General features: G+C 40.3%; 1 protein-coding gene across 2 annotated transcripts in view; it reads left to right on the top strand.

The window, feature by feature from the left end:
• LOC129836351 (cGMP-dependent protein kinase 1-like) overlaps positions 1 to 17,735 on the top strand; it is a 162,426-nt gene that overhangs the window by 55,434 nt on the left and 89,257 nt on the right. For both annotated transcript variants that reach the window (XM_055902396.1, XM_055902395.1), the window contains exon 3: positions 8,700 to 8,813. In XM_055902396.1, the coding sequence (XP_055758371.1) occupies positions 8,700 to 8,813 (114 nt within the window). The remainder of the gene's footprint in view (positions 1 to 8,699; positions 8,814 to 17,735) is intronic.

Here is a 17,735-nt window from a genome sequence, read left to right as displayed (position 1 = left end):
TGTCTCCTCCCCTTCATCTACACTAATTGACGTGGATTTAACAGGTGACATCAATAAGGGATTACAGCATTCACCTGGTCAGTATATGTCATAAAAAGAGCAGTTGTTTCTAATGTTTTGTACGCTCAGTTTATATTTTATAATACTCGTTGACAGATCCAGTACACAGTCATATGCATATGAAGGCAAAAGATGAGTCTTACCTGCAGCCTTTTTCTCTATTATAAAGTGGGTAGTAGGCTCAGGCATCGTAGCCATTGTGACCATTTATAAAACCGTTTGTTTGGATTCTGGATGCTGATTGGTTTATATGCTACAAAATACCATGATGTGTTAATGTCATAATTCCACTGTCCTGCAGCCCAGGCAGGAAATTCATAAACTTCATCTCCCTCTTGGATAACAGCTCCTACATGTTATTTTTCCATGCTACTATTTGATTTACAACAGTTGGGGATTGTATAAACCTAACTGCCTGCCTATAATACCTGTGCAACAACGTATCATTTTACAAATGCGACCATTCATGTGTCAGTAGGCTATCTAGTCCAAGAATGAACAAACTAATAATTCACCATGGAAACCGGAAACACTCAGAATTCCATGAATTCATTAACCAGCGCATTTTGGCCTATGTAGGCCTATTGGATATTTATTAAATCATTATTTATTGATGTTCTTGTCTCTCATCATCATTGAATCTCTGCTAGCTAGCTACACACCAATTATTTGTTTAGCATAGCAACGTCAAATGAATAGAATGATTCGAATTAATGACTGGGTCAAAACATGAGAAAATAACTAGTCTCGCCATACCTCCAAAATCACGCCTTTGTCATGCCTCCCTTGGAGGTTGTATTGCAAAAATGGTTTGAACCGTACACTGGCAAGATTTTAAATGGATGTTACATTTCAAGAACCCTCCCCTCACATGCGCATAGAAGGGCTGCTGTGTTATGTGCGTCACTGTTTTACGTCCAGGTTAGGTGTTGCTTATGCTAGTATCAAAGGCTAGTTTTCAAGTTATTAAGTGTGGCCGACAGTCTGCAATTTATATCATTTTAAATTGAAAGTGGATTACGCTGGTAAAGTCAAAAGTCATAACACGTTCTAAACCGCACTGGTGAGAAACATACTTTTTGTCCCACATGGCTGCTGTGTGTGCTTTGCTACCACCGAAAATAGTGAAGATTAAGTAAACTCACCCCATTCCGTTCAAATGTGCGTAACCGCGACATTCAAATGAGGCTACAAAGAAAACTAATGGGACTGTAGCGACTGTGTTGACTTCAAAATCGGGGGTGTGAGCTACGTTTCTATTCGACATGGTAATGGGTCTATAGTATTGGAGAAAAGTTGAAAAAACTGACCCTCCGTTACATCTTGACGTGTCATGTCGTAACGTACAGCACGCATATAGCTACTATTTCTGTCTTACAATCTCTCTCCATCAGGTGTAGCACTTCTCTCATCATTTAAAACAAGAAATGAACAGTGACGGGGTAAGGGGGGATACCTAGTCATTTTTTCGTCATCATTGCATGCGATCATCATTCTCAAAGCCGCTGTTTACTTCTAAGATCACTTTAGCACCGCCATAAAAACCCGATTCAAATTCGACACAAACCTTCAAATAGGTATGTAATGACACATTATATTGTTTTATTTACATTTTAGAGGCGATAAGGTGATAAGTTGGACAGATCGAGTGAAAAAAGCAATTTTCCCACACGACATCTGTCCTTCTCACTATCACGCATTAGTTTCGCTTCCCCACGGGGCTCATTGCCTGCTTGAATTATGCAGAAACGAGCAGTGTTTACGTCATGTAATTGATTTTGTTGGAAAGGGGAGAAATTGTGCTTTACAATGGTATTGACATTACAGTTGATCTGGAAGTATTACGTTTTTGGGGCGCTAAAATAAGGGCAATTGTACGGACCAAGGCGACGTACGAGTTTACGTGAGTTTACGTTACTCATTATTTGGAAGATTATCATTATAAGGACCGAAAAAACAGAGGCAGTGGGAAAACCTACTCAACTAAGTAAATAAAATAAAAATGATGTTAAAAAACTATTTATTATTATTAGCAAGCTAGCTGGCTACAGTAGGCCACTTTGTAGGTCAAGTTAACTTAGCTGCTAGCTTGCTAGCTAACTTTACACAATGTTAAACTAAGTTAATTAAGTGTCATCAGCTATATAAATTCCTATTCGCTATCTATGTTGATGAAATCATTGTAAATTAAAAACACTGTTTCCAAATGTATTTGTAGACAGCAGCCATGGAAAAGGGTGAAATTGCAGCTTCAGCTGTCAGTAAAGGGAGAGTGTATGTTACTGTACTGGATAGGGAAGGTCATTTTGTGGGAGAACATTATAAAAAGATTCTCCAGTCCATAGAGGGGAAACTTTGAGGGCAGAGAGATAATAGCAATAAAAAGTGCCTTGAGAAAGTATTCAAACCCCTGCACTTTTACCACATATTGTTGTGTTACAACCTGCATTTAAATTTACTGATCACTGATCTACACACAATATCCTATAATGTCCCAGTGGAATTTTGTTTGTAGAACCAAAAATAATAAAAAATTCAAAGCTGAAATGTTGTGAATAAAAATTTGCTTAACAAATCTCATAATAAGTTGCATGGACTCATTCCGTGTTCAGTAATAGTGGTTCACAGGATTGTTAAATTTTTTAACTACCCCATATCTGTATACCGCACATACAATACAATTACCTGTAAGGTCCCTCAATAGATAGTGAATTTAAAGCACAGATGCAACACAAAGACCAGGAGGGTTTTTCCAATGCCTTGCAAAGAAGGGCGTCGATTGGTAGTTGTGTAAAAAAAAAAAGCTGACAGTGAATATCCCTTTGAGCATGGTGAAGTTATTCATTAGGCTTTGGATGGTGTATCAATACACCCAGTGACTACAAAGATACAGGTGTCCTTCCTAACTCAGTTGCCGGGGAGGAAGGAAACTGCTCAGGAATTTCACAATGAGGCCAATGGTGATTTTAAAACAGTTACATTGTAGTTACTCCACAATACTAACCTAATGTGACAGAGTGTAAAGAAGGAAGCCTGTACAGAATAAAAATATTCCTAAGCATGCATCCTGTTTGCAACAAGTCACTTAACCTCTACGGGATCGGTAACCACCCCACGGGACGGTTGATCTAACAAAAAATACCATGCTATTGTTTGAGGAGAGTGCACAACAACAAAAAACTTTTATCATGGCAACTGGTTTGATACATTCACCTCTGAAGGTAAATAATGTACTGACATTCAGTAATCTTTCTCTGATTTTCCACCCTGAGGGTCTCAGAGATAAAATGTAGCATAGAAAATACATTTTATATTCGAGAAAAAACATTTTATATTCAAATGTAGGAACTGGATTCTACAGTTTGAACACCTGCTGTGTCTCTGCACAGAATATGTATATCCTTACTTCAGGTGTTGAAGGTCTTCAGGTCTAACTACAGGCAGTTAGATTTGGGTATGTAATTTTAGCCGAAAATGTAAAAGAAAATGTGCAAAAGAAATGTACTTTTTATTCTGAATACAAAGCGTTAGGTTTGGGGCAAACACAACATATCACTGAGTACCACTCTTCATATTTTCAAGGATGGTGGTGCCTGCATCATTTTATGGGTATGCTTGACATCGGCAAGGACTAGGGAGTTTTTTTTAGGATAAAAAGAAACAGAATATAGCTATGAGCACAGCCAAAATCTGAGAGGCACTGGGAGACTAATTCATCTTCCAGCAGGACTACAAACTAAAACACAAGGCAAAATCTACACTGGAGTTGCTTACCAAGACAACATTGAATGTTCTTTCGCTCCAAAGGTGCTTCTACAAAGTATTGGCTCAGGGGTGGGAATACTTTATGTAAATAGAATATTTCTGTATTTAATTGTCAATAAATTTGCTATAATTTCTAAAAACATGTTTTCACTTTTTCATTATGGGGTATTGTGTGTAGATGGGTGAGAAAAAATATTTAATTCCTTTTGAATTCAGGCTGTAACACAACAAAACGTGAAATACGTCAAGGGGTATGAATACTTTCTGAAGGCACTGTAATATTCAGTGCTGTCTGAGTATAATGAAGCCTGCTTCTTTGTGATGCTTTCTGTCCTCAGATATGGAAAGCTGTGAAACCCTGTCTCAATGAATGTCCCAAGAGACTAAGGGTATATCCTATACCATGGGTTATATGTGTAGGCCTACGTATGTTAGCACATGCTATATACAAAAACACGGTTAAACATCACACACAATGTATTAACCTATTACAATTGCAGCAGGCCAACCCTGCTGGAGGTCTGCTGGGTGTGCAGGGTTCTGTTTCAGCCCAGCAATAACACAACTGACTGAAATGATCAAATGTAAGTGTTCATTACATTACTCAGGAATTATTACATGATAATCCCCAGGTTCTCATGCCTTATTGCTTAAATACTAAATACCCCATCAGGTATTATTTCATTATTGAATACTTGTTTCTGATTGGCTTGAAGGGCATTCTAGAGCGGGGGTTCGCAAACCTTTTCACTCTGGGCCACCCTTCCATCATTGGGGAACATCTCGCGCCACCCCCAGCACATACATGCCATATCTGTTTCTATAGGCACAAGCACTGTTCATGAGACAAACTGTTTTCAACCCTGAAAATGTTGTAGTTTTAAAGCTTATGTTCTTGCAATTCTATACATTTTGCCATGCCTGATGTGTATTCATGTGCTATTTGAGTGCCCCAAAAAATACAACAATATCTATGGGCTAAAAAACCTAAAGAAAAAAAATGGTGCCTGACATGGGCTAGTTGATCTGGACATTTCTGACAAGTTATAAATAGCTCTTTAAGGTATGCAAAGACTAACATGACAAGAGGAACTGATGCTGCAATACCCGATTTCGAAATTGCACCTTGTGCATTCTACTATTACAACGTTCAAGAGTAAGTTTAAAGCCGGACTGAGTTCCTTTAAAACATAATAATAATAATAATAGAAATGCTGACCCATGCGAGCTCAAGTTTGCAAACCGCTGTTCTAGTGCATGCATTATTTGCCTATAACACACGGTAATCATACATCGTGTCATCAGATGAACTCACCCAAAACATACCCCCTGTTTGAACTGACTGACTGCTTCTATTACCATAGAATATTGAATTGGATTTTCACCTGTCTGCATAGAATGTTGTCATCTAGATATCGTCTAGATATCATCTAGGCTAGGGTACCAATTTACTTGGACATTTTATATCCACTGGATATAGCCTATAAGTTCAGGTGTCCAAGTGTCTTCTCACATCGCTGTATAATAATACATATTTTGACCTTCATGGTCCATAGACTGCATAAAACACATTTCCAGCAGTTCAGATTGTTGTTTTAACTACCTATGTGTCCTTATAGCCAACAACATAGTCTATGTATTGAGGTAGCAACTCGGTGTTTAAGAGTTAATGGGAGTTTGATATGTTCGATCAGAATAACTAAGGGGTTAAATGGGAGTTTTATATACTGTGGACAAAGTCAGTGCTGCGTGCAGGAGTGCCCTTAGGTTATTATGCGTTTTCAACAGACTGTGTCACACCTGTTCCCACTCCCCCTCCCTGGCACTCAAGAGCGCACACCTGTCACCATCATTACGTGCATCAAGGCAACATTGGACTCACCTGGACTCCTTCACTTTGTTGATTGCCCCCTCTATATCTGTCTGTTCCTCATTATTGTCGTAATTTTTCCCTTGTCCAGACGCTGTCCTTGTTTGTTTTATGTTGATTATTTACTATAGGTTCACTCCCTGTACTTGCTTCTCATCTCCCAGCGTCTGTCCTTGCAGAATGCAGACACAACAGGTTTTTTGTTTTGGTTGGTGAAGTCGGGTCTGTGGCCGCTGCCGAAGAAACCGGGGTTTCCGGTTAGCCGGTTTGCCAGGCTCCCACGCCTCAGCCGGTTCGTCAGGCTTCTACGCCTCAGCCGGCTCGTCAGGCTCCCACGTCTCAGCCGGCTTGTCGGACTTCCACAGCTTAGCTGGCTCATCCGACTCCCATGTCTCAGCCGGCCTGTCAGGCTCGCCCAGGTGGGACGTCGGGTGGCACCCCTAGAGGGGGGGCAGGGTACTGTCATGCCTGTTCCCCCTCCCTGGCGCTCGAGGGCGCCAGGCTGCCCATCATTACGCACACCTGTCACTACCATTACGTGCATCACCGCAATATTGGACTCACCTGGACTCCTTAACTTTGTTGATTGTCCCCTCTATATCTGTCTGTTCCTCAGTTTGTTCCCCGTGTCAGCCTTAATGTCGTTATGATTCCCCTGTCCAGACGCTGTCCTGTTTTATGTCGGTTATTTATTATGTGTTCACTCCCTGTACTTGCTTCTCATCTCCCAGCATCTGTCCTTACAGACTGAGCCATGGTGGTTTGTTGGCTAGCCTTCAGTTTGATTAGAATGCAATGATAGCGCGGGGTGAACCATTGCAGTGTTTAATAATCGGGAAAAAATTTGCGAAGCGTAATTATATTCATGAGATGGCCATAAACAATAATTTGTTCGTTTTAGAAAGGTCTGGAACTCACCTTCCTTGTAAAAATAGTTACACATTGCTGAGGTGTACTCACTTGTGAGGACACAAGCTCAATTACATTGTACAAATACGAAAAGTCACATAAGATTTTTTTTCCAATTCAACTAAAGTGGGGAAATAGGGCTTGAATTGACTGAAATTATTTTGAAATATAGTAAAAATCGAATTGACTATAAGATTTTACCTCTCAAACTGTAAAATAAATATTATCATACTTAGTAACTTTGACACCATTTCATATAACTGACGACAGAGTCTTTTCTCCTAAACATCCACTGAGTTTTTGTCACGTTCTGACCTTAGTTCCTTTTTAATGTCTTTATTTTAGTTTGGTCAGGGCGTGAGTTGCGGTGGGCATTCTATGTTGTTTTTCTATGTTTTGTTCTGTACGTTATATTTCTATGTGTTTGGCCTAGTATGTTTCTAAATCAGAGGCAGGTGTTGATCGTTGTCTCTGATTGAGAATCATACTTAGGTAGCCTGTTTTCCCACTATGGGTTGTGGGTAGTTGTTTTCCGTTTTAGTGTTTTCACCATTCGGGACTGTTTCGGTTTTCATTTTGATTTTCTTGTTCTTTTTGTATTTTGTATTCATTGTCATTTAAAGTTATTATGGACACGTACCACGCTGCATTTTGGTCCTCCTCTCCTTCCACCAACGAAAGCCGTTACAGTTTTGCTGAGACACGATGTTTTTCATATTGAGAGCACTAATTCCGTCCGAGAATATCACAGCGTGATGAAACCTCGGCTTTTGGATTCGCTCAACTGTCGCCTTGCATATACTGTCTTCCAGACTGAGCTCCATCACTCAGAGGAAGAGCAAATTGATTCTTTGAATGGATAGGCCAGAAAATATGACACGTCACTCCCTATGCAAATGTGGGGTCTGAAACCTGACACTTCAAGTCAACTCTGCTGAGAAGTAGTGGATAGCGTTCACAGAGCACTTTGTACACCAAAATGTCAGTCGTAACCAGTCCAGAACCGCTTAAAGTCCCTCAAATAGGTAACTTAACATATAAGAGGTATGTGTATGTGTTTTTTATGGTTGAGCATTCTGGTTTTTCCTCTTCTCCAGCTGTCTCTCTGTCTGCTTAGCGAAAGAGGATGAGGATGGATGATTTTACACAAAGGTCATAACACAAAGTGAGCTTTGAAGGAGGGCAGTGCAAAGAGCTAAGTGGAACACAGAGTTTTAGCAGTTGTACACATGCACACACAAACACACACCTATGTCCATACCTCATGTACTTTCTGAGCAGTAAAGAAGTTGTAAGTTTAAAAAAAGAAAGAAATGTAATTGTTTTGCAAAGCGAAAGTTCTGTTTTTTGGAGGTGGTGAGATGTGTACATCACATACGCATGTCTGTCACCCTTGTATTATCACAAACTCTGACAGGTGTTTGGGACTAGAGCTTCTGAAAGTTCAACTTCCAGAATGTGACTCACTATTCTCTTCTCCTTCTCACCTCCTCTCTAATCTTCTGCTTCAGTTATTTTCATCAGGTACCTGCCAATCACCACAGTCTTTTTTCCCAGTTCCCCTTTTCTTACCCAATCAGAGCTCTAGTTCCTCTGGAGTATGGATATTTCCGTGATGAGGTGCATCCAAACACAATAGCTATACTCTGCTCCAATCACAGACAAACAGGCTGGGCAATCACACCCATCACCCTTCACAGGCCCCAATTACACAGACAGGATGTCCTTAAACTGCACAATTTCAGGACATAACCCGTTGTCTCTGAACTATTTCCTTGGTTTGGGTTTAATATTTTATATTGATCTGTCATACTGTTGCTGCTGAATGCCAAGCCATTGTGAACTGTGTGATTTCACGGTCAACTTTATGTTGTATCTTACTGCTTAGTCATGCATACTAGGGGATAATAGTATGTGATCCATATAGTCTATCAGTTTATTAGCATCCTGCTCTGATGTACTTTGCTAGATGGGCCACGATGATGTGCAAAGTCAAGTACAAGGGATATATAACTGTATTTTCAGTTATATTATTAAGAGTGTGTATTTGTATGTGTGTTTCCAGATATATTAAAAGTGTGAGTGTGTTTTTCAGATGGTAGGGTGGAGGTGACAAAGGAGAGTGTGAAGCTGTGCACCATGGGACCTGGGAAGGTGTTTGGGGAGCTGGCCATCCTCTACAACTGTACCAGGACAGCAACTGTCAAGAGTGAGTCTACACACACCAACCATATATCGCTGTCTAAACACACACACACACACACACACACACACACACACACACACACACACACACACACACACACACACACACACACACACACACACACACACACACACAGAGAGAGAGAGCTCAGTGTGGAGTCAATCAGTACCTGCCGGACGGTGAGTCATCCCTCAGTAGACACAGGAAGGAATCACCCTGTTATGTACTAGCAGAAGCTTGGAACACACTGATAGCATTGTTCCAGTCAAGGTGAAACAGCCCTCTAGCCACAACACGTTGGATTTTACTCTGGTTGAGTAGCTCAGAACACCCAAAGTGGTGCATTTGACATGCAGCTCACCATTTTTTTTTTCTCCTAATGGTTGTGCTTTAGTTTTCACCTCAGGTTTTATCATCACAGGCCTACACACATGAATATATACATACACCGACAGAAAGGTTTCTAAGTCTGTGTCCATATTTCAGTGAGCCTGTGTGTGTTATGAGAGTGTGTCAGAATGAGGAATGTGTGTTTATGGAGCAAAGAGGAAATGGGTACAGGCTGTAGCTGTAGGGTTGGATATGAATAACACGGGATCGACATAGAACTGTGTGTTAGGACATTTACAATGGACGCAAGCACTCTCTTCTCACACGTCTGCACATACGCACGTACTGTACACTTCTGTACAACACAGCTGAAGAATGTTGTATCTGAAACAGTTTCATTGACAGGTCCCAGTCAGTTGGGACTAAAATCCCTTAAATCACTTAACTTAAGCACTATTGATTCATTAATCAATTACTCACACAGTTGATGGATTTTCATGAGGTGGTGGCTGGTGACTAAACCCCTAGGATGTGCGGTGGCCAAGGTGTGAAGGATATAGAGTCCCTGAGGTGATGGCTGAGATTGGAGGAGAAAGATGGGAGGAAGGGGGTTGGGGGGAGAGAGTTGAAGGGTGAGCTGAGAGGAGAGATGCGGGGAGGGCATGAGGGGAAAGTGATGAGAAGGGAGAGGTGAGGGGCAGAAAAGAAGGTAGATAGGTGAGGAATGGAAAGATGAAAGGTGAGGAGGCCGTCACGCTATCAGTCAGTCTGCCACCTCCTACCTGTTCCTCTGGTTCCTCCAAAGTGTTGGATCTCATGGCTCTGTTGCCATGGTGAGGAGTCCTAAGGGAGGGTTGGGGCTGAGTATCTGAGGGATTAGATCTACTACACAACAGTTACAGAGTGTCTCAACCATCACAGTCCCCTGACTCCCACTCACATATCTCCCACAACCACTGCTCACACACAAGACCTGTTGAATGTATCTAGGTGCATGAGGAAGTCTGTTTGTGTGTGTTATCTAATCAACCAATTCATTGTGCTGCCATTATGAAGCATCTAGGAAAGCATATGTACATTTTCTTCTAAGGGATTATTCCAGTGTGCGCTCCTTTAAGTATAATTTGCATGTGTAATTATGACTTGGCATTTGAGGAGCATTTTCTTCAGATGTTAAAAGAGCCTGTCAATAACGATTCTCCATAATACAAACCCACCCCGCTACCCGCCCACACCCTCCCTCCTTTAAATGTACCGACAACATGAAACATAATTGCATATCTGTGGATTACATGGCATAATCATGAAGCAATATGAGAAGTTAAGGACAATAACTGTTTCACAAGAGTGCTGTTATTACAGATGATGGCTTTTCTTAAGAAATACTAAATTACAATGTCATGCCTCTTTAAGCATCTGGAAAGCACCACATACATCGCTACATAAAGTGTTACATAAATCCAAGCGTGTTGGTCTCTGTGTTGAAATACAGACTACAGGTTTGCAGAGATCTCTCTTTGTTTGACGTCTAACACTCATTATCACATGCCATGCTTTAAGGATAGAGGGATTTGGGTCTGGCAGAGAGGGACCGATGGGGTTAGAGGAGAGAGAGAGAGATTGTCACGATCATGTAGACTTATAATTAAATATACACACTGAAGGAACATCAGCCTATCAAATATAAATACATTGAGTATTAAATATGAATAGATTTGAGACTACAGTCAAATACAATTGAGCTGAAGACAATGATTAAAGCTAGCCAAATCACTCCAGGGCTATTCTCGGTTCACATGTTTCTGATTGTATGGTCCATGCTCTAAGATTACTCATTACAGACCCTGGAGAATTATTAGACAGTTTTGAAAAGGATTTATAAATTCCTCCGGGTCATATCTGTAACGTCAACAATAAACAATGTTATTTTTCCACTAAGACGCAAACAATTCATGCATCACTTTCTCTCCTATTAAGGACAAATGGCTTTAAGGATGGTTTTAAAGAGGTTACAATCTCAAGACCAGGAGAAGGGAGAGAGAGAGAGATGGGGGAGGGAGAACAAGTAAGGAAACGATAGAGAGAGCAAGGATGGGAACAAGGAAAGGAACGAGAGATGCATGCTTAAATATTGAAAACATATGCAGTGCTTTTTCCCCAGAACTGGAGGGTAGTGGCATTTAGGAAAAAGCAGTCCAGCCTGCTCATCAGCACAACACTGAAGAACACAGTGCAGTACAGCACAAGATAGCTCAGACCTTGAGATATCTGCCATTCTACAGTGTTTCCAGCTAAACTCTGACTTTAAAGAGAAATTCCCCCGGTGATATTATGATACTATGATTCATATTTTCTCTCTACCCATAATCCATGTGTAATGTAGATTCCTGACCCCTTTTCTAAGCTATTGTGGATTTGATCACATAAACCAACATACCTCAGTTTCCCTTGAGATTAAACTCTGAAAGCATTTTGCTCATGTTCAACAATGCATTCAAATAAGGACACACACACACACACACACACACACACACACACACACACACACACACACACACACACACACACACACACACACACACACACACACACACACACACACACACACACACACACACACACACACACACACACACACACACACACACACACACACACACACACACACACCACTCATCACCACCCTGCCTCTTTCATTAGACACACACCGTCACAAACACAACACTATCTCTCCTTGCATCGCAGAAAGCAAAAAATGAAAACAAAAATGAACCTTAGTCAGGCTGCAATTCAGTGTAGTCATTTTTAGAGGCTCCATTGTTTGGAGAGTTGAGCTGTATGAAAAGCCTTTCCTCCAGTGAATGACCAAACTGTCTGTCTGTCTGTCTGTCTGTCTGTCTGTCTGTCTGTCTGTCTAATCTCTATTAGTAGGTTTTGACAGTTTAGTGGGACTCATCGTTCCCTGCTTGGGCTTTCTCTCAGTTCACCCTGTCCAAAATTACTGGGCTTTTGTTATGACAGGAGTTGGAAGTTACAGGTTTGACCTCAGGAGAACAGGCATGAAACTAAACACTGGAGCTTTTCTACTGACAGTGGTAGCTTCACTAGGGACTCACTGTTTAAATCATAAAACTTGTTGTTTGGAATTCTGTGGCAGATTCCTGTGTATGTGTGAGGCTGAGAGGGGCTCTGTGTGTGTGTTTAAGTAAGTCCATGGATGTGTTTTTACATGTGTGTCTCTATACAGGTGTCTGTGTTTCAAGTCAGTCAATTCAGGAAGTAGACTAAAATTCCAATTCAATAATGGTAAAAAGGGCATCTATTTTCAACAATTTCTCAATAAACTGAAAAGGAGATGCTATATATTTCAAAGGTTTTTCATTTTTTTTATTTGTGAATTTAAATCACCTCCTGAATTGACTGACTTCAATTCAAATTGATCCCAACCCTGGTGTGTTTGTAGATGTACAGTATGTGCACCACCAGGGTTGGGGAGTAACGGATTACATGTCAACCGTTACATGTAACGGATTACAAAAAAACGGTAACTGTAATCCGTTACGTTACCAGCAAAAATGTTGTTATCAGATTACAGATACTTTTGAAAAACTAGATGATAACGCCGAGGATTACTTTTACATTCAGAAAGAATGTTTGCGAAAAAAAATCTTTGACACTTTGTTTTTCTCAATTACATTCAAATCAGATTGAAAAAAGGTGCAAGTTTAAGTTTGTTCCACCTGAGCGAGTCTGACCACAAGTCAGAGACCACTATGATGACACACCAAATGTGTTTGATGGATCGTGGTAAAAGAGCAGGAATAAGCTTTTGTAGGCTACAGCTATGTCTTCCAATGGTGCGAGTGCAGTCGTCATCCAAATGATTATCCAACTTGAATAAACGCTTGGAGGTAAGGATGACAGCAGTGGTGTAGTCTACGGCGATTCGGATATCACCTATTATTGATATCTAAATAGCGTATTGTTGTGAATCACACTGCTGCTCTCTCATTTAGTTATTTGCGCCTTACAGATTGTGGTTGTTGTGGATGGCTGTTCACAAATCTAAATGTGTATTTGAATCCAATAATGGTTGAATTCAACAAGTTTAAGCTGCCTATCAATCATTGTTTTTGAAACCAGTGGACAGCTAGTGAAAAATGCCCTTTTCCAACCTTTTTTGCAGCTGCAATCTTATTCAATGTGATAAAAAAATGAATCCATAGGCCTAATGGACACATGCTCAAACTCGCACACTTTTGATAGACTGAAAGGGGCAATCTGTAGTTGCTATCTATATATACATATATATATATATATATATATATATATATATATATATATATATATATATATATATATATATATATATATATATATATATATATATATATATATATATACTGTATATCCATTGATTCTTGAAGAATATAACTTATGCCTCATGAGCTTAGTTCAACTGTCACAGTCCATGTGAACCCAAAATATAAGCTTGTATTTCTCCAATGTTTGTAAACATTGTAACTGTTAACAAACACTGTACAGCCTCATAACATGATTAAAACAAACATTTTAATATCATGGATGGTCAGTCCTTGCATCCATAGCTCTGTCTATTAATCTAAGAGTGGTTACATTTCTCTAGGCTCATCCTTCAGCTTTTTACCAAAACAGAGGCTGGTCAGACATGTTGTTATTGTTACTGTGGATTTGACCTTTAAACAGCTGCATATTATCAACATATCAAAGTGTCACCAACAAAAATGTAAACAATAGGTGTAACGTGTACGCTGGGAGTCGGGAAGCAAGTACAGGGAGTGACTTTATTAATAAATAACACGAGGAACAAACCAAGAAACACGAGTAGTGTACAGACATGAGACACTGAAACAGAAACAGTAACTCCTAGGGAAAGAACCAAAGGGAGTGACATACAGTTGATGTCGGAAGTTTACATACACCTTAGCCAAATACATTTCAACTCAGTTTTTCACAATTCCTGACATTTAATCTCAGTAAAAATTCCCTGTCTTAGGTCAGTGAGGATCACCACTTTATTTTAAGAATGTGAAATGTCAGAATAGTAGTAGAGATAATTATTTATTTCAGCTTGTATTTCTTTCATCAAATTCCCAGTGGGTCAGAAGTTTACATACACTCAATTAGTATTTGGTAGCATTGCCTTTAAATTGTCTAACTTGGGTCAAACGTTTCAGATAGCCTTCCACAAGCTTCCCACAATAAGTTGGGTGAATTTTGGCCCATTCCTCCTGACAGAGCTGGTGTAACTGAGACAGGTTTTTAGGCCTCCTTGCTCACACACGCTTTTTCAGTTCTGCCCACAAATTATCGATAGGATTGAGGTCAGGGCTTTGTGATGGCCACTCCAATACATTGACTTTGTTGTCCTTAAGTAATTTTGCCACAACTTTGGAAGTATGCTTGGGGTCATTGTCCATTTGGAAGATCCATTTGTGACCAAGCTTTAACTTCCTGACTCATGTCTTGAGATGTTGCTTCAATATATCCACATAATTTTCCTGCCTCATGATGCCATCTATTTTGGAAGTGCACCAGTCCCTCCAGCAGCAAAGCACCCCCACAACATGATGCTGCCACCCCTGTGCTTCGTGGTTGGGATGGTGTTCTTCGGCTTGCAAGCTTCCCCCTTTTTCCTCCAAACATAACAATGGTCATTATGGCCAAACAGTTCTATTTTTGTTTCAACAGACCAGAGGACATTTCTCCAAAAAGTACAATCTTTGTCCCCATGTGCAGTTGTAAACCATAGACTGGCTTTTTTAAGGCGGTTTTGGAGCAGTGGCTTCTTCCTTGCTGAGTGGAATTTCAGGTTATGTCGATACAGGACTTGTTTTACTGTGGATATAGATACTTTTGTACCTGTTTCCTCCAGCATCTTCACAAGGTCCTTTGCTGTTGTTCTGGGATTGATTTGCACTTTTCGCCTCAAAGTACGTTCATCTCTAGGAGACAGAACGCGTAACCTTCCTGAGCGATATGACAGTTGCGTGGTCCCATGGTATTTATACTTGCGTACTATAGTTTGTACAGATGAACGTGGTACCTTCAGGCGTTTGGACATTGCTCCCAAGGATGAACCAGACTTGTGGAGGTCTTTTTTCTGAAGTCTTGGCTGATTTCTTTTGATTTTTCCATGATGTCAAGCAATGAGGCACTGAGTTTGAAGGTAGGCCTTGAAATACATCCACAGGTACACCTCCAACTGACTCAAATGATGTCAATTAGCCTATCAGAAGCTTCTAAAGCCATGCCATCATTTTCTGGAATTTTCCAAGCTGTTTAAAGGCACAGTCAACTTAATGTATGTAAACTTCTGACCCACTGGAATTGTAATACAGTGAACTATAAGTGAAATAATCTGTCTGTAAACAATTGTTGGAAAAGTTACTTGTGTCATGCACAAAGCAGACGTCCTAACCGACTTGCCAAAACTATATAGTTTGTTAAACAAGTAATGTGTGGAGTGGTTGAAAAAAAAAAGTTTTAATGACTCCAACCTAAGTGTATGTAAACTTCTGACTTCAACTGTATATAGGGAAGGTAATCAGGCAGGTGATGGAGTCCAGGTGAGTCTGATGTGATGCTGGTGCGCGTCATGTTGGTGACCAGTGTGTGTAATATTGATCAGCCTGGTGACCTCGTGTGCCGGAGAGGGAATATACATGACAATAGGCCTATAGCAAATGCAGCATATGGCATTAATTTTTCAAATGTAAATAGCACTTTTCAATCGTGCTCAAATCAAATCAACGTTTATTTTTCACGTGCGCAGAATACAACAGTGAAATGCTTACTTATAGTTTACTAACCAATAGTAACAAAAATATATTAGGTGAACAATAGGTAAGTAAAGAAATAAAACAACAGTAAAAAGACTAGCAAGGTAGCGAGGCTACATACAGCCACCGGTTAGTCAGGCTGATTTGAGGTAGTATGTCCATGTAGATATGGTTAAAGTGACTATGCATATATGATGAACAGAGAGTAGCAGTAGCGTAAAAGAGGGGTTGGCAGGTGGTGGTTGGGCCACAATGCAGGTAGCCCGGTTAGCCAATGCGCGGGAGCACTGGTTGGTCGGCCCAATTTGAGGTAGTATGTACATGAATGTATAGTTAAAGTGACTATGCATATATGATAAACATAGAGTTACAGCAGCGTAAAAAGAGGGGTTGGGGGGCACACAATGCAAATAGTCCAGGTAGACATTTGATTACCTGTTCAGGAGTCTTATGGCTTGGGGGTAAAAACTGTTGAGAAGCCTTTTTGTCCTAGACTTGGCACTCTGGTACCGCTTGCCATGCGGTAGTAGAGAGAACATTATGACTGGGGTGGCTGGGGTCTTTGACAATTTTTAGGGCCTTCCTTTGACACCGCCTGGTGTAGTGGTCCTGGATGGCAGGCAGCTTAGCCCCAGTGATGTACTGGGCCGTACGCTCTGTAGTGCCTCGCGGTCAGAGGCCGAGCAACTGCCGTACCAGGCAGTGATGCAACCAGTCAGGATGCTCTGTTGCAGCTGTAGAACCTTTTGAGGATCTCAGGACCCATGCCAAATCATTTTAGTTTCCTGAGGGCAAATAGGCTTTGTCGTGCCCTCTTCACGACTGTCTTGGTGTGTTTGGACCATTCTAGTTTGTTGTTGAGTATGCCATTCCATGAGTGCAGCATTTCAACTCAAATCAATGAGCCCAATCAGTCCTCTATAACAATAAAATCATAAACAGAGTAGGGCTGGCTAATAAATCCTTAGTTTTGGGATTATGCTCAAGCAAAATAATGAGGCTAATCTATACCTTCATATTTCCAAGTCCTTTTCTTGAAGATCAAGGGGTATAACATTTATTGGAATGACTGGAATTTTGATAGACTTTGTTTTTTACTGTAAATATATAATTGAATCATATTATTATATGTCGTAGAAAGCGATGGGTTAGAAGAAGCCTACATAGCTCAAATTTTACTTTATGAGTTGGTTATGTAAACTTTAACGTTGAATTATTCTGCAATATTATTCTACAATAGATGTCATTCAATTGGTAACATACATTTTTGTCTTCTTCTAATGTCGCTTAAGGGAAAGTAATCTAAAAGTAAATTAATGTAATCAGATTACATTACTGAGTTTGGGAGTTCCAAAAATACGTTACTGATTACAATTTTGGACAGGTAACTTGTAACTGTAACCGATTACATTTAGAAAGTAACCTACCCAACCCTGTACACCACACATTAATGTATGTGCAGAGTTTATACAATCGGTTATGAACCACAAAAAGATTTCCCAGAACACTTCTACATCCATGTGTAAACAACATATTTCATGTTCTCCATGTCAACAGGCAGTTAGTTGAGTGGTGAGTTTCAGACTATAGTCAACCTCCATATGACACTGACCTTGTAGTTCCAGCAGCGAGCTGTTACAATGTTAAACTGTCTCCTCTCCTTGTCCTTCTCAGACTGCCTGCTCTGCTCTGCTCACAGAGAGGTTGACCCAGAATACTAATCATGTTTTTTAGCCTTAAAGAACTAAAGTATGAGCGAGGGTAAAATGATTTA

Source organism: Salvelinus fontinalis, chromosome 37 (assembly GCF_029448725.1).
Source record: "Salvelinus fontinalis isolate EN_2023a chromosome 37, ASM2944872v1, whole genome shotgun sequence".
Taxonomy (NCBI): Eukaryota; Metazoa; Chordata; class Actinopteri; order Salmoniformes; family Salmonidae; genus Salvelinus; species Salvelinus fontinalis.
Note: the sequence above shows the minus strand (reverse complement) of the source record. Positions and strands in the feature narration are given on the sequence as shown.